General features: G+C 38.5%; 1 protein-coding gene across 2 annotated transcripts; it reads right to left on the bottom strand.

Annotated features, from left to right (window-relative positions):
• Nucleotides 1-264: 264 nt before the first annotated feature.
• On the bottom strand, nucleotides 265-24,847 carry LOC131149370 (two-pore potassium channel 3-like). Of its 2 annotated transcripts, XM_058099765.1 has the most exons (3): nucleotides 23,583-24,709; nucleotides 17,853-17,916; nucleotides 265-371 (listed from the first exon to the last, which is right to left on the bottom strand). In XM_058099765.1, exons 1-2 carry the CDS (start codon nucleotides 24,623-24,625, stop codon nucleotides 17,856-17,858), a joined length of 1,104 nt encoding a protein of 367 aa, XP_057955748.1. In that variant the 5' UTR covers nucleotides 24,626-24,709; the 3' UTR covers nucleotides 265-371; nucleotides 17,853-17,855. The 2 variants fall into 2 exon arrangements, with proteins under 2 accessions (XP_057955748.1, XP_057955747.1); XM_058099764.1 differs by lacking the exons at nucleotides 265-371; nucleotides 17,853-17,916 and adding an exon at nucleotides 21,410-21,957 and having other exon boundaries at nucleotides 23,583-24,847.
• Between the last annotated feature and the right edge of the window lie 2,504 nt (nucleotides 24,848-27,351).

Genomic DNA, 27,351 nt, shown 5'->3' with positions numbered 1-27,351 from the left:
TTTATAAATCATATAACAATCTGCTTAATTTTCTATATAGTTAATCACATTAACCATCCTGATACCACTGATTTGTCATATAATAAAGTCAACTTGAACCTGTGGGTAACGGGGATACACATGCCATATACAGTGGAAACCTAAGCAGCAGTAAAAATAAATTACATTCTCCAAACCATAAAGTACATAATACCAGAGTTATCTACAATCCACCATAATATTGTATATGTACCATCCTCTAAACATCAAAAGATACATCAAGGATCTTTCAACAAAAACCTACTGATCCTAACTCAAAGAACTCACCCTCCTAGCAGGGTGGCAAACACTGCCTCAATGGTTGCCTCGATCTGCCGGTCTTTCTGGGTTCCCTGAAATAGTTTAAGCTAGGGTGAGACACCTCTTAATAAGGGAAACAAACTAAATACAACTGTGTGGCAACATGAATATTCAGTGCTATAATAGATATACAATACATGTCACATACTTGAAAACACCAATAATAGCATAACTGAGTAAACATATAATTTCATAATTCTATTAAATATATTGTTCATTAATTCTCTGATATAACTAGAAATTCTGAAATTTACCTAGTATGGATAGTTGATGTCATGTATTACCCCTTATGATGGGTTGTGCAGCCCGAAGGCAAGACCCAACAATGGTTGGCTGACCACTGTCGAGTCAAAAATGTTTGTAAGTACGATGGGCCAGCCACACCTTGGTCCGGACTACCAAGTGGACGTCTGCAACTCTACACTGAAAACAACATCGACTATCCATCTCCTATCCCCTCCACTAGCAGGGGCAGTTAGCACAAGTCTTAACTGAACTAAACTAAACTATATAGCTACGGTACCATGCTCCTGGAACTAATCTAAACTATCTTCCGGGTTCTAATAATATATAATACATAATAATATACTATTTAACGTAAATAGATTGATAGCATTTTCTGATTTCTGTAATAACATAAATAAATGTGGCCTTGCGCCGATTACATTCATAACTGCAGCCTTCCACCGAAAACATGCATAATCCATGGCCTTCGCCGGCTATCAATCATGGCCTTACGCCGAACATAACATACATACTTATCTGAATAAATATATTGTTTGTCATGTATTCTGAAATCATAGTGTACTGTATTATTTTGTTATTTCTGAAAATCACTGAAACATGCTTTTTCTGGAAAATTTACTTAATGTAATACAATTTGCGTAAAATAATATTCATGCCACACAAACTGAATGAAATTAAAATTCTATGCTAAAATCACATTTCCTGACATTTTCATACTAAAAATACGTATTCTTGTGTAACAACAGTATTTTCCTAAACATACATTTCTATACATATGCTTAAAGATAATATATGCTTTCTAAACATAAATATGCTACTAAATAATAATAATTTTTATGGAAAATTACTGTTTTAGTTTATTCCCTTACCTGACTTCTAGAAAAACTCCTATAAAGTTTAGTATTACGCCCACAAGATTCCCCGTTCAACACCCTAAAAACAACATCTCCCATAATAAAATTTTAGTATTTCCTCGACTACTACATTTTCTACAACTGTAGGAAAGTCAAACACTAAATAAAATCCTTACCCTAAACTTGGGATGGAGTCCAAGCTAGCCCCACTAATGATCCACTCTAGCAGGCTTGAAAAGAACTTCCCCATAAGTTTCGTGGCAGCTTCGAATCGTCGATCCGGTTAAGAATGGTCCCAGAATCTTAGAGAGAAAGGAGAGAAACCAACGAGGAGAGAGAAAATCTAATTTTCTTGAATAATTTGCACTGAAATCTGAGTTTAGGGATATTTATACACTAGACTTCGTCGACGAGACACGTCACTTCATCGACGAAGCTACGAAGGAAGTTCATCGACAAAGACCTATTCCTCGTGGATGAAATTCAGAGTTGAATATAGCCTCTCTGTATCTTCTCATCGATAAGACGCGTGTCCCTGTCAATGAACCCCTCAAGTGTGTTCATCGATGAATGCCCCGTGTTTGTCAATGAGACCCTATTTAAATATTCCAAATACAATTTCCTTTTTCTCTTTCTTACATTATTTAAATACCGTAATTCTTCAGGTCACTACATTCTCCCCTCCTTATAAAATTTCGTCCTCGAAATTTGTTGTTCATATGATTCATCATCCTTTGAAAACAAACAATCTACTTATTTTATTACTTATCCTCACTTATGGCGGAGGAATACCGTGGTTACATTCAGAGTCTTGGGAGATTACATACATAAAAGAAAAGTTCTCCCAAAACCAAAAGACTACTTACTAACTAAACTACTATATGTACTTGCAAAAGAAATATTACACAATCACTTACACTTTCCCTGGTTATAACTAAATCCCATGGAACAATTGCGGGTATTTCTACCTTATCTGTTCCTCGAGCTCCCAAGAAGTTTCTTCTATTGCGCAATTTCTTCACAAAACCTTTACTAGAGAAATCTTCTTATTACGTAATTCCTGCTCTTTCTTGTCCAGAATTTGTACTAGTATCTCCTCATAAACTAGTGAATCACTAAACTCTAATTCACCATAACTGATCACATGAGAAGGGTAGGACGTATTTTCTCAACATAGAAACATGGAATACGTCGTGCATCTTGGACAAAATAGGTGGTAAAGCTAACATGTAGGCAATCGGCCCCACTTTCTCTAGAATCTCAAATGGGCTAATAAACGTATGTCTAAGTTTACCTTTCCTTCCGAACCTCATAACCCCTTTTAAAGGAGCTATTTTCAAAAACACATGATTACCTATATCAAACTCCAATTTCTTGTGGCGGTTATTAGCATAACTCTTCTATCAACTTGAGCTGCACTAATTCTATCTCTGATGAGTCGAACCTTATCATACGCTCGTCGTACTAGCTCTGGCCCCACAACTCACCACTCACCATCTCATCCCAATATAAAGGAGAACGACATCTCCTATCGTAAAGTACCTCAAACGGTGTCATGCCAATGTTGGCTTGATAACTGTTATTATACATAAACTCCACCAGCGGCATAAACTGGGTCCAACTATCCCCAAAATCTAGCATGCATGCTCGAAGTATATCTTCTAATATCTATATCATCCTATCAGTCTACCCATCTAATTAAGGATGGAATATCGTGCTAAAAGATAATTGATACCCTAGAGCTTCCTGCAAGCTCCTCCAAAATCGTAACGTGAAACGCGGGTCCTGATCTGACACTATAGATGCTGGCACTCCGTGAGAATAAACTATCTTTCGAATATAAATCTCTGCCAAGTAGCTAAGGGAGTAGCTGATCTTGATAGGAAAGAAATGGGCAGTCTTAGTCAAATAGTTTACAATCACCCAAATGGCATTCTGGCCGTGTAATGTCGTCAGTGGCCCTGAAACAAAATCCATAGATATCTGATCCAATTTCCACTATGGGATAAAAAGTTGCTACAACTGACCTACCGGCCTTTGATGCTAAGCTTTTACCTACTGGCATGTCAAACACTGTGTTATGTACTCAACAATCTCCTTCTACCACTCCACCAATACGACTCTCGCACATTTTTGTACTGCCGAGATGAACTGGGTATAAAGATCTGTGAGCCTCTTCTAGGATGGTCTTTCTAATGTCAGCATCACCAGGAAAACACAATCTGGAACGGAACCGCAAAGATCCGTCATCTGTAATACATAATTCCTCTCCCTGACCATTCTGTACTCTGAACATTACCTCTGTTAATTCTGGATTTTTCTTCCGAACAACTTTAATCCTTTTCCTATAGAGTAGGTTGCACCACTAAATTGGGAATACATGCCTAAGGATCACTTTTGACCAACTATATGCCGAGTCTCTCTAGGTCCATCATAATCGGATACTGAATCTCCATAGCTGCCAACACTGGTCCCACAAACTTCTTGCTCAACACATTAGCTACCACGTCTACTTTTCCTGGTTGCAACTGATAGTATAGTCAAAATCTTTAATGAGCTCCAACCACCTTATCTACCTCATATTCAATTCCTTCTGAGTAAAGAAGTAATTTAGACTCTTATAATCGGAGAAGATTTCACATCGCTCGCTATATAGGTAATGCCTCCAAATCTTCAATGCATATACTACTATAGCAAACTCAAGATCATGGGTAGGGTAGTTCTTTTCATATTCTTTCAACTACCTGGAAGCATACGCTACCACTCTACCATGTTGCATCAATACACAGTCAAGTCCCTTCAAGGACGCATCACTATAGATAACATAACCCTCAGCCCCTGACGGGATGATCAGCACTGGTGCCGTGACAAGCCTCTGCTTCAATTCCTAAAAACTCTGCTCTCAGTTATCATCCCATTCAAATCTGGTGTTCTTTCTAGTTAGTTGTGTTAGAGGCCTTGAAAACGCTAAGAATCCCTCAACAAAATGATGGTAATAACCAGCTAACCCAAAGAAACTCCTGATCTTTTGGATTTTCCTCAGTCTAGCCCAATTCATTACCACATCAATTTTACTAGGATCTACAGAAATTTCATCCCCTGATATGACGTGCCCCAAAAACACCACCTTCTTGAGCTAGAATACACATTTACTGAACTTGGCGTACAACTTCTTTTCCCTGAGCATGTGTAAAACCTTCCTCAAATGCATCTCATGCTCCTCATAGCTCCTCGAATAGACCAGTACTTCATCAATAAAAATGACAACAAACTGGTCTAAATATTGGTGGAAAATTCTATTAATCAAATCCATGAATATCGCAGGAGCATTCTTCAAATTGAACGGTATAACAAGGAATTCATAATGCCCATATTTGGTCCTGAAAGCTACCTTTGAGATGTCTTCTGTCCTTACCTTCACTTGATGATATCCTGATTTGAAGTTAATTTTAAAATACACCCGTGTACCCTGAAGCTGGTCAAATAAATCATCTATACATGGCAAAGGATACTTGTTCTTGATTGTCACCTTATTAATTTCCCTATAATCTATACACATCCTCATAGACTCATCTATCTTCTTCACAAATAATACTAGAGCTCCCCATGGAGATACACTAGGTCGTATAAAACCCTTATCAAGCAAATCTTGCAACTGATCTTTTAATTTTGCCAACTCTACTGGCGTTATTCGGTACGGTGCTTTAGAGATCGATGCTGTTACTGGAAGCAGATCAATAGGAAAATCTACCTCACGATCAAGTGGCAAGCCTAGTAATTCATCTGGTAACACATCTGCAAATTCTTTTACTACTGGTGTATTAGTGAGCTTCAATTCATTCCCTGTTATTTCCTTCACAGAGGCCTCGAATCCCTGACAACTACTCAGAAGTGGTCTCCTCACCTTAATAGCTGAAACTAGTTAAGGTAGGGATTGAACTCGCGATCCTATAAACCTGAATTCTAGTCTTCTTAGAGGTCTGAATATCACTTCTCTCAAATGGCAATCTATACTAGCAAAGTTAGCTGCTAGCCAATCCATGCCGAATATGACATCAAAGTCGTCCATGTCCAGCACTATCAAATTAGCAGATAAAATTATCCCCTGAATATTAGCTGGACAGCCATGAAGCACCCTACTAAACCTCACTACTGACCCGGTCGGTGTAGTCACTAATAGTTCGATGTCTAATAACTGTGTTTTTGCCCCCACACAATTTAATACACCCCATAGACACAAACAAGTGTGTGGTCCATGAGTCAAATAATGAAATAATTTTAAACAAAAACATGCTAACCATACCTGTCACCACGTCGCCAACTGTCTCAATATCACCCAGCATCAAAGCAAAAATCCTGACTGGAGCCATATTCCTTTGCTGGTCTCCATGTGGCGTTATATAGCCTCCCCGAGTAGGTCTAGAAGTCGGAGTAGCACCAACCTGAGCCTAAAAATCTCTCATCACATGCCCTGGCTCCCTACATCGATAACAAATACCTCGCCTGACATGACACTCACTTGGGTGTCTCTTCCCATAAGTCGAGCAAGATGGAAGTGCCTGCATACATTGAAACCCACGACTCCCCGACTCCTGCCTGTGGTCTCTATAGTAGCCACCTCTCTTCCAAAAACCATGAATGATCCCCTGCTGAGAACCAAAAGGCATGGATCTCTTTTTCTTTTTCAGCTCCTCAGCCCCCAATCGCTCTCCATCTTCTACTATAGTTGCCCTATTTACTAGCTTAGTGAAATCTTGCAATTTTAGTATCGACACCTGTTTATATATTTCTCTCCTCATAACTCTTTCAAACTGAAACGAGCTGAAGAATAATGGTATTTAGATAATAAAAAGAAAGGAAAATGGAAATAGGAATAGAAGGAGGTAATCGACTTCGTCAACGAACGCAGACCTTGCATTTTGGATGGGATAATCCCAAGGAATTTTTCAGCTCCTCGTTGACGAACACAGGGGACTCGTCGACAAGGGTATAAGAGGAGCTCATCGACGAAGACAGAATTCATCGACGAGAAGATACCCAGAGAGGATTTGTGGAAACCTAAAATTCATCGAAGAGGGTTGACGTTCATCGACGAACTTTCTACAGGACTCGTCGATGAGGTGACGTGGCTCGTCGACGAATCCTGCAGTATAAATAGGGTTAAACGTGATTTTTACTTCATTTTTCTACGTAGAATTTCTATCTCTCTCCTCATATGGTTCCCTACCTTTCTCTTTTAGATCTTGGGCCAATTTTTTGTCGGTTCAATGATTTAAAGCCACCACGACGCTCTTGGGAAAGTTCTCTGCAAGTCTATCGGAGCGGATCGTCAGTGGGGCTGAGTTGGAAACCATCCCAAATCTGGGGTAAGGTTTTCTACTCAATATTTGGATTTTTTACAGTTGTAGAAGGTGTACTATGCATAGAAATACTAAACTTTAGTTCTAGGGAATGTTGTTTCCAGGGTATTGTGTAGGGAACCCTACGGGTGCGGGACAAATTTTCTTAGGGGCTTTTCAGGAATCAGGTAAGGGGATAAACTAAGCTAGTATTTTTATGTAAATGTATGTATATTATCATAGAATTTGATTTCAGGGAAATAAATTTATTTATATATGATTTATATTTGGGAAATACTGCTGAAAGTGATGGTATGTTAAATATACGAAAAACCTATCTAGTGTGGCAAAAGTAAAAATTATTATGAAATACTGTTTTCTGGAAATGTGTTAATGATATGGATTTTTATAATGGAAAACCGGCATATGCGCCAAGATTTCGATATATTTTTTGGCATACAGGCCGAGTTATGTGTATGATTTACCAGTGTAGGGGCCGAGTTATATGTATGATTTGCTGGCATACGGGCCGAGCTATGTGTATGATTTTCATGCATATGGGCCAAGCTATGAAAATGATTTTCTAGTATACGGGCTGTGCTATGGATATGATTTGCTGGCGTACTGACCGAGCTATGGTAAAATGTGAAATACTGGCGTATGGGCCTACAATTTTCATGATATATGTATATATGCAAAATGAGATGATTGATTTGATAATTAATGAAATGAAATATCCATGTATCACAATTTCAGTATATGTTATATGATATCAGAACTTGGTTGATTTGGTCTAGGCTAGCACTTGCACGGTACTGTTGCTATGTATCCATGGTCATCATGATCATGATATTTGTGTTAACGCCATTGTATGGAAAGGTGTGAGATTGGACGGTCGATGTGATTTTTAAGAAGTGTGTGAGCGCCCTTGGTGTATGGACCAGGTCTGGCAAACCCATTAGACTTATAGACTGTACTTTTGACTTAGCAGTGGTTGGCCAACCATTGTCAAGTTCCGCCTTCAGGCCACACAACCCAGTCATGTGGGGATAATACATGACAACAGCCAGCTAACCTATCAGGATTGTTTTTGTATTATTATTATATGAAAGGATATATGTTTATGAATATGCAGTATGTTCTGCCATGCTTTGATGATATATATGTTTTCCCAGATTTGACATAACAGTTTACTGAATATGTTCTGTATGGTATATGTATAACATAGAATACTCATGTTGCCACACACTAGTATTAGTTTATTTCCCTTACTGAGAGGTGTCTCACCCTGAATTTTATAAACATTTCAAGAGCCCCTGATAGGAGAGCGGGTAAAGCCCCGCTGATCTAGTACGGTTAGTCTGCCCTTCCAGAAGGGTAAGTGTTTTGATAGGGTCGAATATATTTTGTGGATGGACCTAGATATATTTTTGGTTATGTATTGTGTACATATAAATATAGTGATTGTAGTAACTTTGGTATGGAGATGTATGGCATAATGAGGTGTTTATGATTTATGTTTCTTGCTACATAGGCTTCCGTGATGTGTTTCTGATGTATCCCTGGTACCCACGGGTCCAGGTGGATTATGATCTGCTGAGTTTTGTGATATTGATTTAATTATATTATTAAAAAAAAAAGGAAATTAAGCATGTCATCACAGCTTGGTATCAGAGGAAAGGGGTAGTTACCCCGATCCCCGGGAACTCTCGCTTATGAATGATTATGGCGAAGTAAGACTCCATTCGGGGGGCTTGCTGAATTGAGAGACGGCAATACATAATGCCTCAATCTCAGTGAGTGCTCTGATAGGTAGCCATAGTTGCCACGAGTGCAAGGCCCACAAGGTTAAGTGACAACGCCCAAAAGGGGGACGTCACAGTTTGGTATCAGAGCCTAGGTTGTTAGGTTCTGTAGACTTTAGAATGTAACAGAAACAATACCAGAGTATAGGAAATGATTTGTGGTTTTGTTCTACAGTCTGGATACAAGACTTCCATGGTAGTTTCTGTGTTTTTCCTGGGGTGACGATTTCAGGAAAACCATAGTAAGCTATTGTCGGATTGTGTTCCTAGAATGTAGGACCGGGGATTAGAAATAAGTTTAGAGTATTGGGATAAGAGGCTAGGTTAAGAGAGTAAATTATAAGGGATTTCTAAGTTGTGTTTGTTGTTTTCAAGATAGATCCAGGAGGAAGTAGTGCCCATGCGAGTGGCAGTGATGGAGCAGGGCCATTAGGTGCAGCTAGTCCATCTGCAGGCCATGGGTGCACTATAGAGAAGTTTACGAAGATGAATCCTACGACATTCTTAGGTGGAGTTGATCCTACAGCCAGTAAGAACTGGATGTAGGAGACTGAGAAAGTTTTGGCTGTGCTACAGTGTACAGAAGAACAGCAGGTCCTCTTTGCTACCTATAGACTAACAGGAGAGGCCGAGAGGTGGTGGACTGGGGTGAGACTATTGGAGCAGCAGAAGGTGACTCTGATAGCCATGACATGGGACTGGTTTAAAGAATTGTTCTTCGATAGATATTTTCCAGCTACTGTTAAGCAGGTTAAAGTGGAAGAGTTCCTGAATCTGAAGTAGGGACAGCTATCCGTGAAGTAGTATGCGGCACGTTTCATCGAGCTCTCTCGTTTCACCCCGTATATTGCTCCTAATGAAGTGAAGAAGGTAAGGCAGTTTGAGAGAGGCTTGAGGCAGAGTATATTTAAGCAGGTGGTGGTGCTACGGATCCAAGACTTTGCTGAGTTAGTCGACAGGGTGGCCTTGGCAGAGATTGGTGAGCGTATCGATGCAAAGGAGCAGGGACAGAGGAAGAGATCTGCATCTACAGGCTACCAACAAGGTCCTAGATAGAATCAGTGGAGGAAAGGTAATCATGGCAGAGGGCAGAGACAGGAGACAGGAGACAGGAGGACGCGAGGTGCAGGCAGGACAGGGTCCTCCAGTCTGTTAGACTTGTGGAAGGAGACACTGGGGAGAGTGTCAAGTATGAGGGGTGGTGTGCTATCACTGTGGTAGATCGAGGCATATGGTACGAGACTGTCCTACCCCACCAGATGTAGTTCCAGATCCCAGACCATACAGGGGAGGTTATCAAGCACAATGTGGGGGCCAGCAGAGGAATATGGCTCCAACTAGGTTATTTACTCTAATGTCGGGTGAGGTTGAGACGGCAAGTGACATGGTGATAGGTATAGTTATTATGCTTTCTTTTAAAGTTATTGCATTGTTTGATTCAGGAGCTACACACTCGTTCATATCTTTGGGGCGTGTTAAATTATATAGGGCTGAAACACAACCATTAGATGTTAAATTGTTAGTGTTTGCACCAACTAGATCTGTAGTGAGATGTAGTAAGGTACTCCAGGATTGTTCAGTTGATATTCAAGGGGAAATTTTGTCTGTTGATGTGATAGTGCTATACATGCACGAGTTTGATGTTATATTCGACATGGATTAGCTAGCAACTAATTTTGCCAGCATAGATTGCCGAGCATGAGAAGTGATATTCAGACCTCCGGGACGAGCAGAATTCAAGTTCGTAGGGTCACGGGTGGAATCCCCGCCTCAACTAGTTTCAGCTATCCAAGCCAGGAGACTACTACTGAGTGGTTGTCAAGGGCTTGTGGCATTGGTGAAGGAGATGTTAGAGAATGAATTGAAACTTGCTAACAAGCCTGTAATAAAGGAATTTACAGATGTTTTCCCAGATGAGTTATCAGGCTTGCCACCTGATCGTGAGGTAGATTTCCCTATTGATCTACTTCCAAGTACAACGCCGATCTTTAAAGTACCGTACCAAATAGCTCCAGCAGAGTTGGTAGAATTGAAGAATCAATTGCAATGTCTACTTGATAGGGGCTTCATATGACCTAGTATATCACCATGGGGAGCTCCAGTACTGTTCGTGAAGAAGAAAGATGGGTCTATGAGGATGTGCATAGATTATAAGGAGATTAATAAAGTGACCATCAAGAACAAGTATCCTCTACCCCGTATTGATGATTTGTTTGACCAGCTCCAAGGTACATGGGTGTATTCGAAGATTAACCTTAGATCCGGCTATCATCAAATGAAAGTGAAAGTAGAAGACATCTCGAAGACGGCCTTCAGGACCAGGTACGGGCATTACGAGTTTCTTATTATGTTATTTGGTTTGACGAATGCTCCTGCTATATTTATGGATTTGATGAATAGGATTTTTCATCCATATCTAGACTAGTTTTTTGTTGTTTTTATTGATGATGTACTGGTCTATTCAAGGAGCTATGAGGAGTGTGAGACGCACTTGAGGCAGGTTTTGCAGACGCTTTAGGAAAAGAAGTTGTATGCCAAGTTCAGTAAATGTGAATTCTGGCTTGAGAAGGTCGTGTTCTTGGGGCATGTTGTATCTAGAGACGATATTTCTATGGATCTTAATAAGGTTGAGGCCATAGTGAATTCGGCTAGACCGAGAAATGTCTAGGAGGTCAGGAGTTTCTTGGGGTTAGCTGGATATTACCTTCGTTTTGTTGAGGGATTCTCAGCTTTATCAGGGCCTCTGACACAATTGACTAGGAAGAATTCCAGATTTGAATGGGATGATGGCTATGAACATAGTTTTCAAGAATTGAAGCAGAGGCTAGTCATAGCGCCAGTACTGACCATCCCATCTAGGGGTGAGGGTTATACTATCTACAATGATGCGTCCTTAAAGGGACTTGGCTATGTATTGATGTAGCATGGTAGGGTGGTGGCGTATGCATCTATGCAGTTGAAAGAATATGAAAAGAACTACCCCACACATGATCTGGAATTGGCTACAGTTGTACATGCATTAAATATTTGAAGGCATTACTTGTATGGCGAGCGGTGTGAGATCTTTTCCAACCATAAGAGTTTGAAGTACTTTTTCACGTAGAAGGAATTGAATATGAGGTAGAGAAGATGGTTGGAACTCATTAAAGATTTTGACTGTACCATCAGTTATCACCCAAGGAAAGCAAACGTGGTAGCTGATGCATTGAGTAGGAAGTCCAGGGAATCAATATTGGCAACTATGGAGATCTAGTATCCGATCATGATGGATCTGGAGATAGGGGTGAGCAAATAGTCGGTTCAACCATATTCGGTTAATTAACCGAATTAACCAAAAATTTTGGTTAAAGAATACTGTTAACCGAACCGACCAAACCGTTGGCCTCACTGAACCGAACTCGACCAAATTTCTTTTTCAGGTAATTCGGTTAACCGAATTTAACCAAGAAGTGAGGGAAGGGGAGAAGCTAGGAAGGTGTATCCACTATCCAGATTCTAGACTCATGCGGACTCGCAGAGGAGAGGTGGTTAGGGAGACGATTGGGCTCGGGCGAGCTTGACACCGATGAGGAGGAGTCGAGGGTGGTTCTGACTTCTTAGTGAACTGGTATGTGCGCGAGAGAAGAGAAATGAGAATGAGAGGGAGCTTGTGTGCTGGTGACAATGGACAGCGATAGCGATGGTGGTGTGGAGCAGTGAGCTCGGATGAGCGAGAGAGAGGTAATGACTCAGTGATGGCCTTCCGATTTCAGAGAGCAGTGACTGTGTAGTCTTTGTTGGTGACGATGGTGACGGTGATGGACACAGATGATGGCATCGCGTGAAGATGGAGTCTGGTGGTGTGGACTGTGAAGGACCGAGCTCAGGTGAGCAAGAAAGAGGCAGTGACTCACTGCCAGTGAGGGAGGGCCTTCTGTGTTTTGGCTTCTGAGAGCAGTGAGAGTGTGAGTCTAAGTCTGAGAGTCTGAGAGGGAATACCAGAATAATGAATAACCAGATTTTAATTTACTAATTTATATTTAAAATTTAATTAATTATTAATTCGGTTAATCGGTTAACCAAATTAATATTCTCCATTCACCGAATCGAAACCCGATTTACCGAAATGTTGGAAAGCATAACCGAACTGACCGAATATAATTTTTTAACCGAACCGAACCGACCAATTTCAGTCGATTAATTCGATTAATTTGGTTTTCCCCGAATTATGCTCACCCCTATCTGGAGAGACTCGGCATAGAGTTAGTAGAGAGTGATCCTCCAGTGTGCATTGTCAGTTTAGTGGTATAGCCTACTCTACAAGAATGAATTAAAGCCACCCAGAAAGAAGACCCAGAGTTAGTAGAGGTGATAGACAGAGTACAGAGTGGTTAGGGGGAGGAATTCAGTATATTAGATGATGGGGCTTTGCGGTTCTGTTCCAGATTATGTATTCCTGCCAATACTGAGATCAGAAAGACTATTTTGGAGGAGGCTCACAGATCTTTGTATACAGTCCTTCCCAGTAGTATGAAAATGTACAAGGATCTGCAAGAGTCGTATTGGTGGAGTGGTATGAAGAGAGAGATCATCGAGTATGTAGCCCAGTGTCTGACGTGCCAGCAGGTAAAAGCTGAGCACCAGAGGCTGATAGGGCAGTTGCAGCCATTATTTATCTCAGAGTGGAAGTGGGATCATATATCCATTGACTTCGTGTCAGGACTGCTGATGGCGTTACATGGCCAGAATTCCATGTGAGTGATTATTGGTCATTTAACTAAGACCACCCACTTTTTACCTATCAAGATCAGCTACTCCCTTAACCATTTAGCAGAGATCTACATTCAAGAGATAGTTCGTTCTTATAAAGTGCCAGTATCGATTGTGTTAGATCGAGACTCGCGTCTTACGTCACGTTTTTGGAAGAGTCTGCAAGAAGCACTAGGGTCTTAGTTATCGTTTAGCACAGCATTCCATCCTCAGTCGGATGGGCAAACAGAGAGGACGATACAGACATTAGAGGGTATGCTCCAAGTGTGTGTCTTAGATTTTGGGGGTAGTTGGACTCAGTTCATGCCATTGGTAGAATTTGCGTATAATAATAGTTATCAAACCAGTATTGGCATGGCACCATTTGAGGCTCTATACGATAGGAGATGTCATTCTCCTTTATTTTGAGATGAAGTGGGTGAGTGGCGAGTACTGGGGCCAGAGCTTGTGTAGCAAGTGCGTGATAAGGTTTGGCTTATTAAAGACATGATCAGTGTAGCTCAAAGCCAATAAAAAAGTTATGTTAATAATCGCCACAGGAATCTGGAATTTGATGTGGGTAATCATGTGTTTTTTAGGATAGCTCCGCTGAAAGGGGTTATGAGATTCAGCAACAAGGGTAAACTTAGTCCTAGGTTTATCGGTCCATTTGAGATTCTAGAGAAAGTGGGGCCAGTAGCCTATAGGCTAGCTTTGCCACCTATGTTGTCCAGGATCCACAACATATTCCATGTTGCTATGTTGAGGAAATACGTCCCAGATCCTTCCATATCATCAGTTATAGTGAATTAGAGCTCAGTGATTGATTGGTGTATAGGGAGGTACTAGTGCAGATTCTGGATAGGAAAGTACAGGAGTTACGTAACAAGGAGATTCCTCAAGTAAAAGTTTTATGGAGGAATCATACCGTTGAAGAGGCTTCTTGGGAGTCTGAGGAGCAAATGAAATAGAAGTACCCACAACTATTTCAAGAAACTTAAGTAGTTAGGTAATATTTCTTTTGCAGGTACATGTAATGGCTTAATTAGTGTAGCAAGTTAGTTTTGGGATAAATTTTCTTTTGTATATGTAATCTCCCAAGACTCGAAATGTGACCACGGTATTCTTCCGCCATAAGTGAGGGTAAGTAATAAAATAAGTAGACCCTTTTCTTGTTAAGGGATGACGAGTTACGTAAATAGTAAATTTCGAGAAAGAAGTTTTATGAGAAGGAGAGAATGTAACAACCCCTAGAATAATGGTATTTAGATAATAAAAAGAAAGGGAAATGGAAACAGGAATAGAAGGAGGCAGTCGACGACGTTGCATTTTGGATGGGATAATCCTGAGGAATTTTTCAACTCCTTGTCGACGAACACAGGGAACTTGTCAACGAGGGTATAAAAGGAGCTCGTCGATGAAGACAAGATTTGTCGAAAAGAAGATACCGAGAGAGCATTTGTGGAAACCTGAAATTCATCGACGAGGGTTGAAGTTTGTCGACAAACTTTCTAGATGACTCATTAACGAGGTGACGTGGCTCGTCGACGAATCCCACATTATAAATAGGGTTAAACATGATTTTCACTTCATTTTTCTGCCCCAAATCTCTCTCTCTCTCTCTCATCATACGGTTCCCTACCCTTCTCTCAAAGATCTCGGGCCGATTTTCTTCCGGTTCGATGATCTGAAGCCACCACAATGCTCCTAGGAAAGTTCTCTGCAAGTTTGCTGGAGCGGATCATCAATGAAGCTGAGTTGGAAACTATCCCAAATCCGAGGTAAGGCTTTCTACTCAATATTTGGATTTTTGACGGTTGTAGAAAGCGTAGTACGTGTAGAAACACTGAACTTTAGTTTTGGGGAATATTGTTTCCAGGGTGTTGAGAAGGGAACCCTGCGGGTGCGGGACAGATTTTCTTAGGGGCTTTTCAGGAATCAGGTAAGGGTATAAACTAAGCTAGTATTTTTATGAAAATGTATGTCTATTATTATAGCATTTGACTTCAAGGAAATAAATTTATTTATACATGATTTATATTTGGGAAATACTGCTGAAAATGAAGGTTTGTTAAATATACGAAAAACCTATCTAGTATGGCATGAGTAGAAATTGTTATTAAATACTGTTTTTTGAGAATGTGTTAACGATATGGATTTTTATAATAGAAAACCAACGTACGCGCCGATATTTTGATATATTTGCTGGCATACGGGCCAAGCTATGTGTATGATTTGTCGGCATAGGGGCCGAACTATGTGTATGATTTGCCAATGTACGAGCTGAGCTGTGGGAATGATTTGCCAACGTATGGGCTATGCTATGGATATAATTTGCCAACGTACGGGCCGAACTATGGTAAAATGTGAAATACTAGCGTACGGGCCGATGATTTTCATGATATATGTATATATGCAAAATGAGATGATTGATTTAATAATTAATGATATGAAATATCCATGTATCACAATTTCAGTATATGTTATATGATATCAGAACCTGATTAGCTTGGTCTAGGCTAGCACTTGCATGGGGTACCATTGCTATGTGTCCATGGTCATCATGATCATGATATTTGTGTTAACGCCGCTGTACGGAAAGGTGTGAGATTGGATGGTCAATGTGGTTCTTAAGAAGTGTGTGAGTGTCCCTGGTGTACGAACCAGGTCTGGTAGACCCATCAGACTTACAGACTGTACTTTTGACTTGGCAGTGGTCGGTCAACCATTTTCAGGTCCCGCTTTCGGGCCACACAACCCAATCATGTGGGGGTAATACATGACAACAGTCAGCTAACCTACTAGGATTATTTTTGTATTATTAATATATGAAAGGATATATGTTTATGAAAATGTAGTATGTTCTGCCATGTTTTGATGATATATATGTTTTCCCAGATTTGACATAACAATTTACTGAATATGTTATATATTGTATATGTATAACACGGAATACTCATGTTACCACACACTGGTATTAGTTTATTTCAAGCCCCTGATAGGAGAGCGGGTATAGCCCCGTTGATCTACTACGGTTGGTTTGCCCTTCTAGAATGGTAAGTGTTTTGATAGGGTCAGATGTATTTTGTGGATGGCCCTAGATATCTTTTGGGTTATGTATTGTGTACATATAAATACAGTGATTGTAGTAACTCTGGTATGGAGATGTATGGTATAATAAGGTGTTAATGATTTATATTTCTTGCTGCATAGGCTTCCGTGATGTGTTTTTGATGTATCCCTGGTACCCACGGATCCAGGTGGATTATGATCTGCTGAGTTTTGTGATATTGATTTAAATATATTATTAAAAAAAATGGGAAAATTAAGCAGGTCGTGACACAAACTGTCTTACCTTCTTCGTCTAATATGGAATAATGTACGGGATGAAGCGAGATAGTTCAATGAATCTCGCTGCATACTGCTACGCTATCTGCTGTCTCTATTTTAGATTCAGGAACTTCTCTATCTTAACTTCATTGGACGAGGCTAGAAAATACCTATCGAAAAATATCTCCTTAAATCGCTCCCATATCATCTCTATAGGCACTATCCTATGTTGCTCTAGGAGTTTCACTGTCATCCACCATCTTTGAGCTTCTCCAATCAGTTTATACATAGCGACAGCACCCTCTGCTCCTCGGTACACTACAGTACTACAAACACTTTCTCAATCTCTTGGACCCAGTTTTTAGCAACAATAGGATCAATTCCTCTTGAGAAAGTCAGAGGATTCATCTTAATAAACTTCTCAATTGAGCTACCATCACCTGCAGACAAACCACCCAGCTCTCTAAAGTTCCTGCTATTTCAGCCATGACTTTCTGCGCCACGCTGCGCAGTACTACATCTGAATCACCTCCCATAGTGCCTGAGGGCCCAACACCCTCATTACCACCGGCATATGAGCTACTACCTCTAGGGTCCATCCTAAAAAGACAATAAATTTAACTTAGGACCCTATCATTGTAACATATCATCAAATTAGTATATCATATATTAAACTAATTTATCACCCCTGATCTTAATTCAAGGTTCAATCCTATAACCTAGATACCCAACTCGTTAATAGCTTACCATGACTTTCCTAAAATCATCACCCCAGGAAAGTCACACAAACCATCATGGAAGTTTTGCATTTAGACCACAAAACCAGACCTCAAATTCCCTTATCCTATACTCTGGTATTGTTACTGCTGCATTCTAGAGTCTACAGAACCTAACATCTTAGGCTCTGACACCAAACTGTAACGATCTACTTAATTTCCTATATAGTTAATCGCATTAATCACCCTGATACCACTAATTAGTCATATAATAAAGTCAACCTGAACCCGTGGGTAATGGGGATACCCCTGTCATACACGGTGGAAACCTACGCAGCAGTAAAAATAAATTACATTCTCAAAACCATAAAGTATATAATACCGGAGTTATCTACAATCCACCATAATACTGTATATGTACCATCCTCTAAACATCAAAAGATACGTCAAGGATCTTTCAACAAAAACCTACTGATCCTAGCTCAAAGAACTCACCTCCTAGCGGGGTGGCAAACATTGCCTCAATGGCGGCCTCGATCCTCCAGTCCTTCTGTGTTCCCTGAAATAATTTAAACTGGGGTGAGACACCTCTCAGTAAGGGAAATAAACTAAATACAGCAGTGTGATAATATGAATATTTAGTGCTATAATAGATATACAATACATGTCACATACTTGAAAACACCGAATAACTGAGTAAACATATAATTTCATAATTCTATTAGATCATACTGTTCATAAATCGTCTGATATAACTAGTAATTCTGAAATTTACCAAGGATGAATAGCTAGCTGATGTCATGTATTACCCCATGACGGATTGTGCAGCCCGAAGGCAGGACTCAACAATGGCTGGCCGACCACTTCCGAGTCAAAAATGTTTGTAAGTACGATGGGCCCGCCACACCCTAGTCCGAACTATCAGGTGGATGTCTACAACTCTACACTGAAAGCCACATCGACTATTCATCTCTCACTCCCTCTACTAGTCGGGGCAGTTAGTACAAGTCTGAACTGAACTGTATAGCTACGGTATCGTGCTCCTAGAACTGATCTAAACAATCATCCAGGTTCTAATAACATTTAACACATGATAATATATTTTTTTTAACGTAAATAGATTGATAGCATTCTCTGATTTCTATAATAACATAAATAAATGTGGTCTTGCGCCGATTACATTCATAATTGTGGCCTTGCGCCGAAAACATGCATAATCCACGGCCTTGCACCAAACATAACATACATACTGATCCGAATAAATATATTGTTTATCATGTATTATGAAATCATAGTGTACTGTATTATTCTATTATTCCTGAAAATCACTAAAACATGCTTTTTCTGGAAAATTTACTTAACGTAATACAATTTGCGTAAAATAATATTCATGTCATACAAACTGAATGAAATTTTAAATTTTGTACTAAAATCATATATCCTGACATTTTCATACTAAAAATACATATTCTCGTGTACAGCAGTATTTTCCCAAATATACATTTCTATACATATGCTTAAATATAATATAAGCTTTCTAAACATAAATATGTTACTAAATAATAATAATTTTCATGAAAAATTACTACTTTAGTTTATTCCCTTACCCAACTTCTAGAAAACCCCTATAAAGTTTAATCTTACACCTGCAGGGTTACCTATTCAACACCCTGAAAACAATATCTCTCAGAACAAAATTTCAGTATTTCCTCGACTACTACATTTTCTACAACTGTAGGAAAGTCAAACACTAAATAGAAGTCTTACCCAAAACTTGGGATGGAGTCCAAGCTAGCCCCACCAACGATCCACTCCAGTAGGCTTGAAGAGAACTTCCCTATGAGTGTCATGACGGCTTCGGATTCTCAATCCAACAAAGAATGGACCTAGAATCTTAGAGAGAAGGGAGAGAAACTGAAGAGAAGAGAGAAAATATGATTTTCTTGAATAATCTGCGCTGAAATCCAAGTTTAGGGATATTTATACACTGACCTTTGTCGACGAGACACATCACTTCGTCGATGAGGCCACGAAGGAAGTTCGTCGACGAACACCTATTCCTCGTCGACGAAATTCAGAACTGAATATAGCTTCTCAATATCTTCTCGTCGACGAGACACGTGTCCCCATCGACAAACCCCTCAAGTGTGTTTGTTGACAAACGCCCTGTGTTCGTTGATGAGACCCTATTTAAATATTCCAAATACAATTTTCTTTTCCTCCTTCTTTCATTCTTTAAATACCATAATTCTTCAGGTCACTACAAATCCCCTCATGCTTATTATCATTTCCCTTCTTCTAATCTAGACACTCCGGTTTCACATGCCCCTTTTTACTACATTTATAATACCGGTTTTCTTTTTCTTCTTGGATTGATTCTGGAATTTTTTATTAGACCCATTTTTAAACTTTCCTTTGCCTCACTCATTACTGCCCTTTACCCCAAGTCCTTCTCCTTCATCACATATTTTCAACCTTTGATGAAAATTTAACAAAACACTTGTTACTTCTTCCAAATCAAGTCTTTCTTTTCCCCACGTAAGAGTGGTTACAAGATTTTCGTAGGTATGAGTTGATGGCAAAGAATTTAACAGCATCAAAGTCTTATCATCCTCATCAAATATCACATCAACTCTCATAAGATCACTTATGATTTGGTTAAATGCATTGATGTGTTGATCTAGATTAGATCCTTTTATCATCTTAAGCCAATATAAACGCTGCTTAAGAAAAAGTATGTTACTGAGGGATTTAGACATGAACCGACTTTCTAACTTTCGCCAGATAGCCGTTGGAGAATACTCCTCCATCACCCGATAGAGAACTTCATCGGCCAAGCACAAGCATATTGTCGACGCTGCCTTTGCTTGCAAATCTACCAATGTTGTCTCATCCATTCCTTTCGGTTGAGTACCAAGCAATGCTTTAGTCATTCATTGTTGCACTAGCATATCCTTCACTCTCCTCTACCATAAACCGAAGTTTTTGGTTCCATCGAATTTGATAGCATCAAATCTTGCAGAATACGATCCTAATGCCATAACAACTACGCTTTGATACCAATTTTATTGTGATATGGATCATATAATGAAGATACGCAGTGGAATAAACAACAAGAAGTAAATGTAAATAACACAACCAACTAGAACAAGATCAACACAAATATTTACGTGGTTCGGCAAAGCCTACATCCACGGAAGCAATGGCACACAAATTTCACTAAGGAAATCAAAATGTACACAATACACTTCTCTAATGATCATCTCTCATCTCAAAATATACCTAGATGACATATATAGAAGTTCTTCGAAGGTTTCCCCCTATTTGCCCAACCACCAAACGTACAAAAAATTCAAAATTTAGAAAAATTGTCGCAGCCCAAGCGCCCCTCGTCGACGAATACAGGGCCTCGTCGACGAGACCAAGACGAACCTTCGTTGACGAATATAGGGCTATCGTCGACAATGCCAAAAGTCTAAAAATTTTGTACTCTCGGTAATTATTCATCGACGAGCTTCAAAGCCTTCGTCAACGAATCTCTGTTGTTCCCTCATCAACGAGCATAGGCTCCTCGTCGACAAAACCTGTTGTGTTGCCTCCCCTCATGTTTTTCCTCTTTCCTTCTTTACTTATCAAAACAGAAGTATAAGAGTCACAAATAACAAAGATAGCACTGCTGTTTCTCAAGTCATTTAATGATTTATTGTTTGCATCAATGCCGATGAGGTTTATCACGAGCTCTCTGTAGTCTATAATTTCTATCTATGTGTCCATATTCGTCTTTTAGTTATCATGACTTCATTTTGCCTAAAATGCAGTCACTAAAGAATAAGAGAATTGGTTCTATAGGCTCATGGTAAACCTGGTTGAGGCAAGATGAGCATTGGCCCTCACCATTCACCATCCCTAAATTGTGCGTCTGTGTGTGTGTTTTTTTTTTGTTTTTTTTTGTTTTTTTGTTTTTTGGTATCGTGTGTTAAACCATGTTTTGGTGAACAAAATAGGAATGCTTCAGTTATAACTGAACAACCAGACTGAACTGTTAACTAAAGTGGAGTGGAAATGGGAACTCTATTGAGAGATCATAACTGCTGCTTCTCATCAGTATAGCAATCCACGCATTATACATATATATGATATTCATTTTCTATTGCCAGATGGAAGACTGGTCTCCAGTAAACTAAGGAATGGTAAATAATAAAATTAGCAAGAAAAAATGAGGCCACTGACAATCCGTTTTGATTTAATTTGAGGTATTGACGATTCATAATTCCAACTATGCTACCATCTAACCAGTTCTGCTTCTGGGCAGAAAATCAAGGGCATGACACCATTGGGCTTTCTTTCATGCATATCGAAAAAGATATGGCTGTAGTTTTTGTTGTGTGTAAAGTTGAACTAGAGAATGTTGTCGAGATGACATATTTGCTCCGGTGTGAAAAGCTGAGCATGAGATCAAGCATTTCCCATGAGATCAGCGATGGTAAGTTTTCCACAGTTGCTGTTGTCTAGGGCGTCAAACTGGTTGCAGATCTGCATAATGTCTTTCTCTGCTATCTTTCCCATCTCTTTGAGCTTGTATATAACATACTCTGATTTACTGCGTTTCGTAAACAGGGTGAAAACCAAGTATAAAATATGCAAAATTAACTTAACTGAGTGAGGAAGGAAAATGGAACGCGGAAAATCAAGAACTAGCAATCTTCAAAGAAAAACTGAGTCGCAATAAATGTTTCTTTGCAGAGTGCCGTTTAAATATTGACTTTTGGACTATGAAACAGGGAGAAAAATGGTTAGTTAATACTGTCAAGAGTCCCAGATCATGGTTAGCAGTAAAGTCAACAAAACTCAAACCTTCACTACCATGGCACGCAATTTGCTGAACGTAAAATATAAACGCAATTGGACTATGTTACTGGCCTGCTACTAATCTCATATCTCGAAGCTCCATTGCCTTTTCCTTTTTGGATTTATTTTTCTTGGAGGTATGTTCAATTTGTTGATTTTACTTTTTTTTCGTTTAGCAACCTGATGTTCTTACAAAATATAGTAAAAGACAATCTGAACTGTCTCCTACATTGTATTACATTTGATTAAATCATTAGACAGGCATGAACCAGTTCTCTAAACCTGCAGCCTTCCAGAATTCTCTTGGTTTTGCCTACTGCAATGGTTGATCATAAGAAAATAAAAATTAAAAAAATAAAAAAAAAAATAAAAAACTATGACCTTTTCAAATTTTTAGTTGTATGTTTCTATTCTGTTTTATAGTTTTGAATATTAATCTTGCAATTCTATGTTGTATTTATATCAGAGTTTTGAAACCCTATCTGTGTATCAGTTAGCTCAGGTGATGACGGCACTCTGTTCGCAAACTAGCTGTTTGTTTTTCTTTTCAAATCCAATATTGCATATGAATTTAGGTGCCGTTTGTACTACTCAAAAATTACTAGAAACGAAAGCTTAATATTGAAAACCAGCAGCCTCTTCGGCTACTATTTCTAAAACTACATAAAATTAAAATTTTGATCAAACAAATGCTCATTATTATCCTTGAATCAAATACAATTAAAAAAAAAAAGATTAAAATAATAAAAGTATAAAGTAAAAATTATTATAATTATTTGCTTAATTATTATATTTCAAAATTCACTTTAGGAGAATGATCTTATTGTATATGACAATTAAAATATAGTAAAATATTTTGTAATGGCCTTTACTATTATTTTTTTTAAAAAAAAGACATTTTTACTTGAATTATATTTTAATTTTATATACTGATTTTATTTTTATTTTAATTTAAAAATATGGATAAAATAAATGATTTAATTCAAAAAAGTTAATTTTGAACAATACAGTATTTTAGTAGTAAGTTGTCAAAATATTTGAAAAAACATTAATATTCAATTTTTTTCTGTAAATAGCTTAAAATCATCTATGAGTTGTCAACATAATTGAAAATCATAAATTCTAATTTTTAATTTTTTCGTAAACTGAAAATCATCAATAGAAATAGAGAAGTAGTTATGTAAACAAAGGTGTTTTCATGATTTGCTTTTTTACTAGACATAATATTAGAAAACTTAAAATAGCAGCAATATTTGTTACAGAAGGACACATGGGTAAGCTACACGAGCATATGTTATGGGAGAAAAGGGGTAGAAAACTTTCACAATATCAATAGGATTGACATTCTATCAATTTCAAAGTATCATGAGTAGGTACCTGATTGATCCATCATTATCGAGATCTGCAGCCACCAAATCTCCCAGAGTCATCTTTTTCTGAAGAACCCATTGGGCAATCCGGCGATTCCTCTTGTCGATTCTCAACTCTGTAAGGTACAGAAATGCTCTAGCAACTGCCAGTGTGCTCACCAGCAGCCAAATGATGGCGAAACACCTTCCCCTCACTGTTGTGAAAGCATAATCTCCATAGCCCACTGTCGTCACCGATGTCACGGACAGGTAAAAACTATCAACCCAACTCAACTGCTCCAAATAATGAACTGCAATTGTTCCTACTGCAATGCAGATTATGACTACTGCCAATGCCAAACCCACCTTCATTCTGATTCTCATTCTCCCCTTCTCTTTATCAATCATATATGTTTGAACCATTGTGTTGAACTGATTCTCGTCAACGGTGCTCAACAGCACCGCCTCTTGCCTGTCGAGGACATATGTGACCAACCCATTAAGCAGAATATCGATGAACCCAAAACCGACCAAGATGAAAATGCAGGTGAATAGTTTAGTGAATGTTGTGTCTGGGACAATGTCACCGTATCCAATGGTGCAGAGAGTGACAACAGTGAAGTACAAGGCATCCACAGGCTTGTAGGTGTTATGAACTTTGAAGCCTCCACTTTTCGCCCAGTATATGGCAATCCCAGCAATCGCATACAGGACCACGCCGATGAAGGCCTGCCGGACAATGAAGGGAGCGGATTTTTTGGGCGGTGTCGGGTCAAAAGAATCAGGTAATGCTTGTTTTGCATCGGTGAATACAGAGGGGGCAGAGTGTGAGCGGCGACTGAGGATTCGATTCCTGTTCAGGTTGGTTACCAGGTTAAGGAGGGAAGAAGAATTTGGGGTTGTGATGATGGGGATGATGGCATCGGAGGTGAAGAGGTGGGCAGTGGATTGCCGCCGGAATGAGCCAAGGTCGAGGTAGCCAGAGGAGGGGAATTGCCTGATTGACACTGCTGGTTGTTTGGGGGTGGAAGGCTCTGCTCCTGATGTCTTGGAAAGAAAAGGTTCATCCATGGCGGATCTGCATGATCTTATGAGATGAAAAATTGAAGAGAACGTCCTGTTTGTGTGCGCTCTGGAAAATTGTTTTGATTACTGAAAACAGGAAGTAATAGGGGTGGAGTAAATGAAAAGTGCAACTATAAGTCAAAGGGTTCGTCTACGAGTCAACGATCATTTATGCTTTTTGTTCTAACCCCCGGCCAGTTGTGCGTTGCTGGTAGTTAAAAAAGTTCCAACATCAATGGGATTTGCTTCCCCCATTTTCAAATGGAGTTTTTTTTTTTTTCGTGAATTTAATATTATTTTAATTAAAATTACATAAAAACAATTGGGATGGAACTTTAGTTCTCAAATTGATGGGTCCAAAAACTGGTCCTTCCAACGTTTTTCAATTTGGACATAAAAACACTATTGACTAGGGGTGGAAAAACGGGTCAAAACCCAATGGATGACTCGTGACCCTTCTGTTAAAATCGGATTTGAATTTAGTAGAAGGTGATCCATTTATAAACATATCAACCCGAACCCAACCCATTTAATAAATGGTTTGGACAGGTTTAGGTTAGGTACTCGCTGGGTGACCCGTTTAATTTGATATATATATATATATATATATATATATATTTCATTAAAAAATATTAATTAAAGAAATGTACTATTTTCTACATTTTACTTTTTTTGTTACAATATTAATAAATATAATTAAAGAGCGTTGTTTTAAAAAAATATGTCACTTTATATGAAATGTTTTAAAAAAATTTAAAATAAATAAATTATATTTTTAAATGGATTCTTAACGGGTACCCATTTATTAAATGGGTGGGTTTGGGTTTATATGTTAGTCACCCGTTAGTAAACGGATCAACCCAAACCCGAATTCGAACATATTTAACCCCTACCCAATTACAACCCACCCAAATCCGACTCGCTAACCCATTTTGCCACCCGTACGAGTGACGTGGTCATTAAAAGATGCTATATCAAGTAGCGTTTTTATCTAAAAAATTGTTGGATAAACTAACGTTTTTTGCATGCCCCATGCAAGAGAATAAAATCGGAGATCAATTTAGGGCAATAATGCTCAGTATTTCAATTTCCTTCTCCTAGTTACACACCAAACATTAATATAGACTTTTTCTAATACTAAATAATGACAAATAATGTCTTTCTATCCCAAAGTGATGATCCAATGATGAACATTTTGAATATTTATTTCATTATTTTGGTTGCACATAATACAAAATTCAGGAATAGGCTAATTGGTGTGCTTCAATATAGGAGAATTTTGCTTTTTTTTTTTTGCAGTCCCTTGCGTATCTCTCTTCCTTTGTCTCTAGATTTTGATTTTCAGTTGTTTAAGAGGACTCTTGTCTTCCACTCCCTGTGATTACTCTTTTTTGTTAATAATATTTTATTATTTTATTGAATAATGTTTTCTATTTTATTCAAAATTAGGAGGTAAGATCTTATTAGCTAGGTTCATAAGAGAAGTAACCCGACATGATTAATTTAGGCTTCAATAATGAACTTTGATTAGCAACTTACTTGAATCATAAGTCATGTAAATTACGAGCATAGATTACTATAAAATTTTGCATGTATGGAAGTGGTTTGCATATTTGAATTGTTGATGCATGCTTTTGTGTTGACTTTGCTACCATATTTTTCTACATATGTAGGATTTATTCTAATTCAATAAAGAATGACTTTTTATTTTTAAATTGGGAAGTGATTTTCAGGTTGGCCCCTAATGAGCTGCATGTTATGCACCAAGAAGGGACTCAGATTTGTGGATCCTGCCAAATTGGTGGTCTTCACAAGTGCATGTCTGATTGGTTTGGTCTATCTTCTCTTAGCTACATGTTATAGCTTTTAATACTCCTATAAATATTGCATGCTACCAAAATATCTATAGAACTTTCAAGGATCTTTAGTAGTTGAAAACAATATACAGACATACATACATACATACATACATACATACATATATATATGTGTATATATATATATACATATATATATATATATATTATTTTCAATGAATTTAAGAACACATAAACAAACTTAAAAAATCTCATAAATCAATTCATGTAGTTTGTCATTAATTGCTAGAATTCATGATCAAGCTCTTATGATATCTTAAGTAATTTGTCCTTATAGATTTTAGAGGATGAAAACGGAACTAAAATTGTTTTTGGAATTTTTCCATGCTAGAAGTTTTCGATAAATCTACCAAATATAAACACCAAATATAAAAACTTATGTAATAGATTTTTCAATGCTCGCCAAGGCTTGGGTCCTTAATTACTAAAGATAATATTCATAAACCTAACTATCCCAAGTTCGGTAGAACAATAAGTAAGTCGGGTGTCGATCCTCAGAAACTCTAGTGCAGTTGTTCACCACTTTTAGCCCAATTTACTACGCTTTGCGAAAAAGGGAAAAATGAGAGATTTTGAAAGTTTTTTTCCAACAACAACAAAAATATGTAAATCTATATTAACACTACTCCTACAAAGTAGGTCCCAGATTATGAATAGAATGTCATGTGCGCTAGCTTTATCCGGTCAGCTATCCATACTAGGCTAACGGTTAAGTGAACTATTCGATGGCATAGGATAGAGAAGGTACACCAATTGTCTGGAGCACGATCGGGTACCAGGGTATACCCTATATGTTGACTTTACTGTAATCCCAAGAGGGGGGTGAATTGGATTTTTACAACTTTTCTCTCCTAG

This window comes from Malania oleifera, chromosome 2, assembly GCF_029873635.1.
Source record: "Malania oleifera isolate guangnan ecotype guangnan chromosome 2, ASM2987363v1, whole genome shotgun sequence".
In the NCBI taxonomy this organism is placed as follows: domain Eukaryota; kingdom Viridiplantae; phylum Streptophyta; class Magnoliopsida; order Santalales; family Ximeniaceae; genus Malania; species Malania oleifera.
Note: the sequence above shows the minus strand (reverse complement) of the source record. Positions and strands in the feature narration are given on the sequence as shown.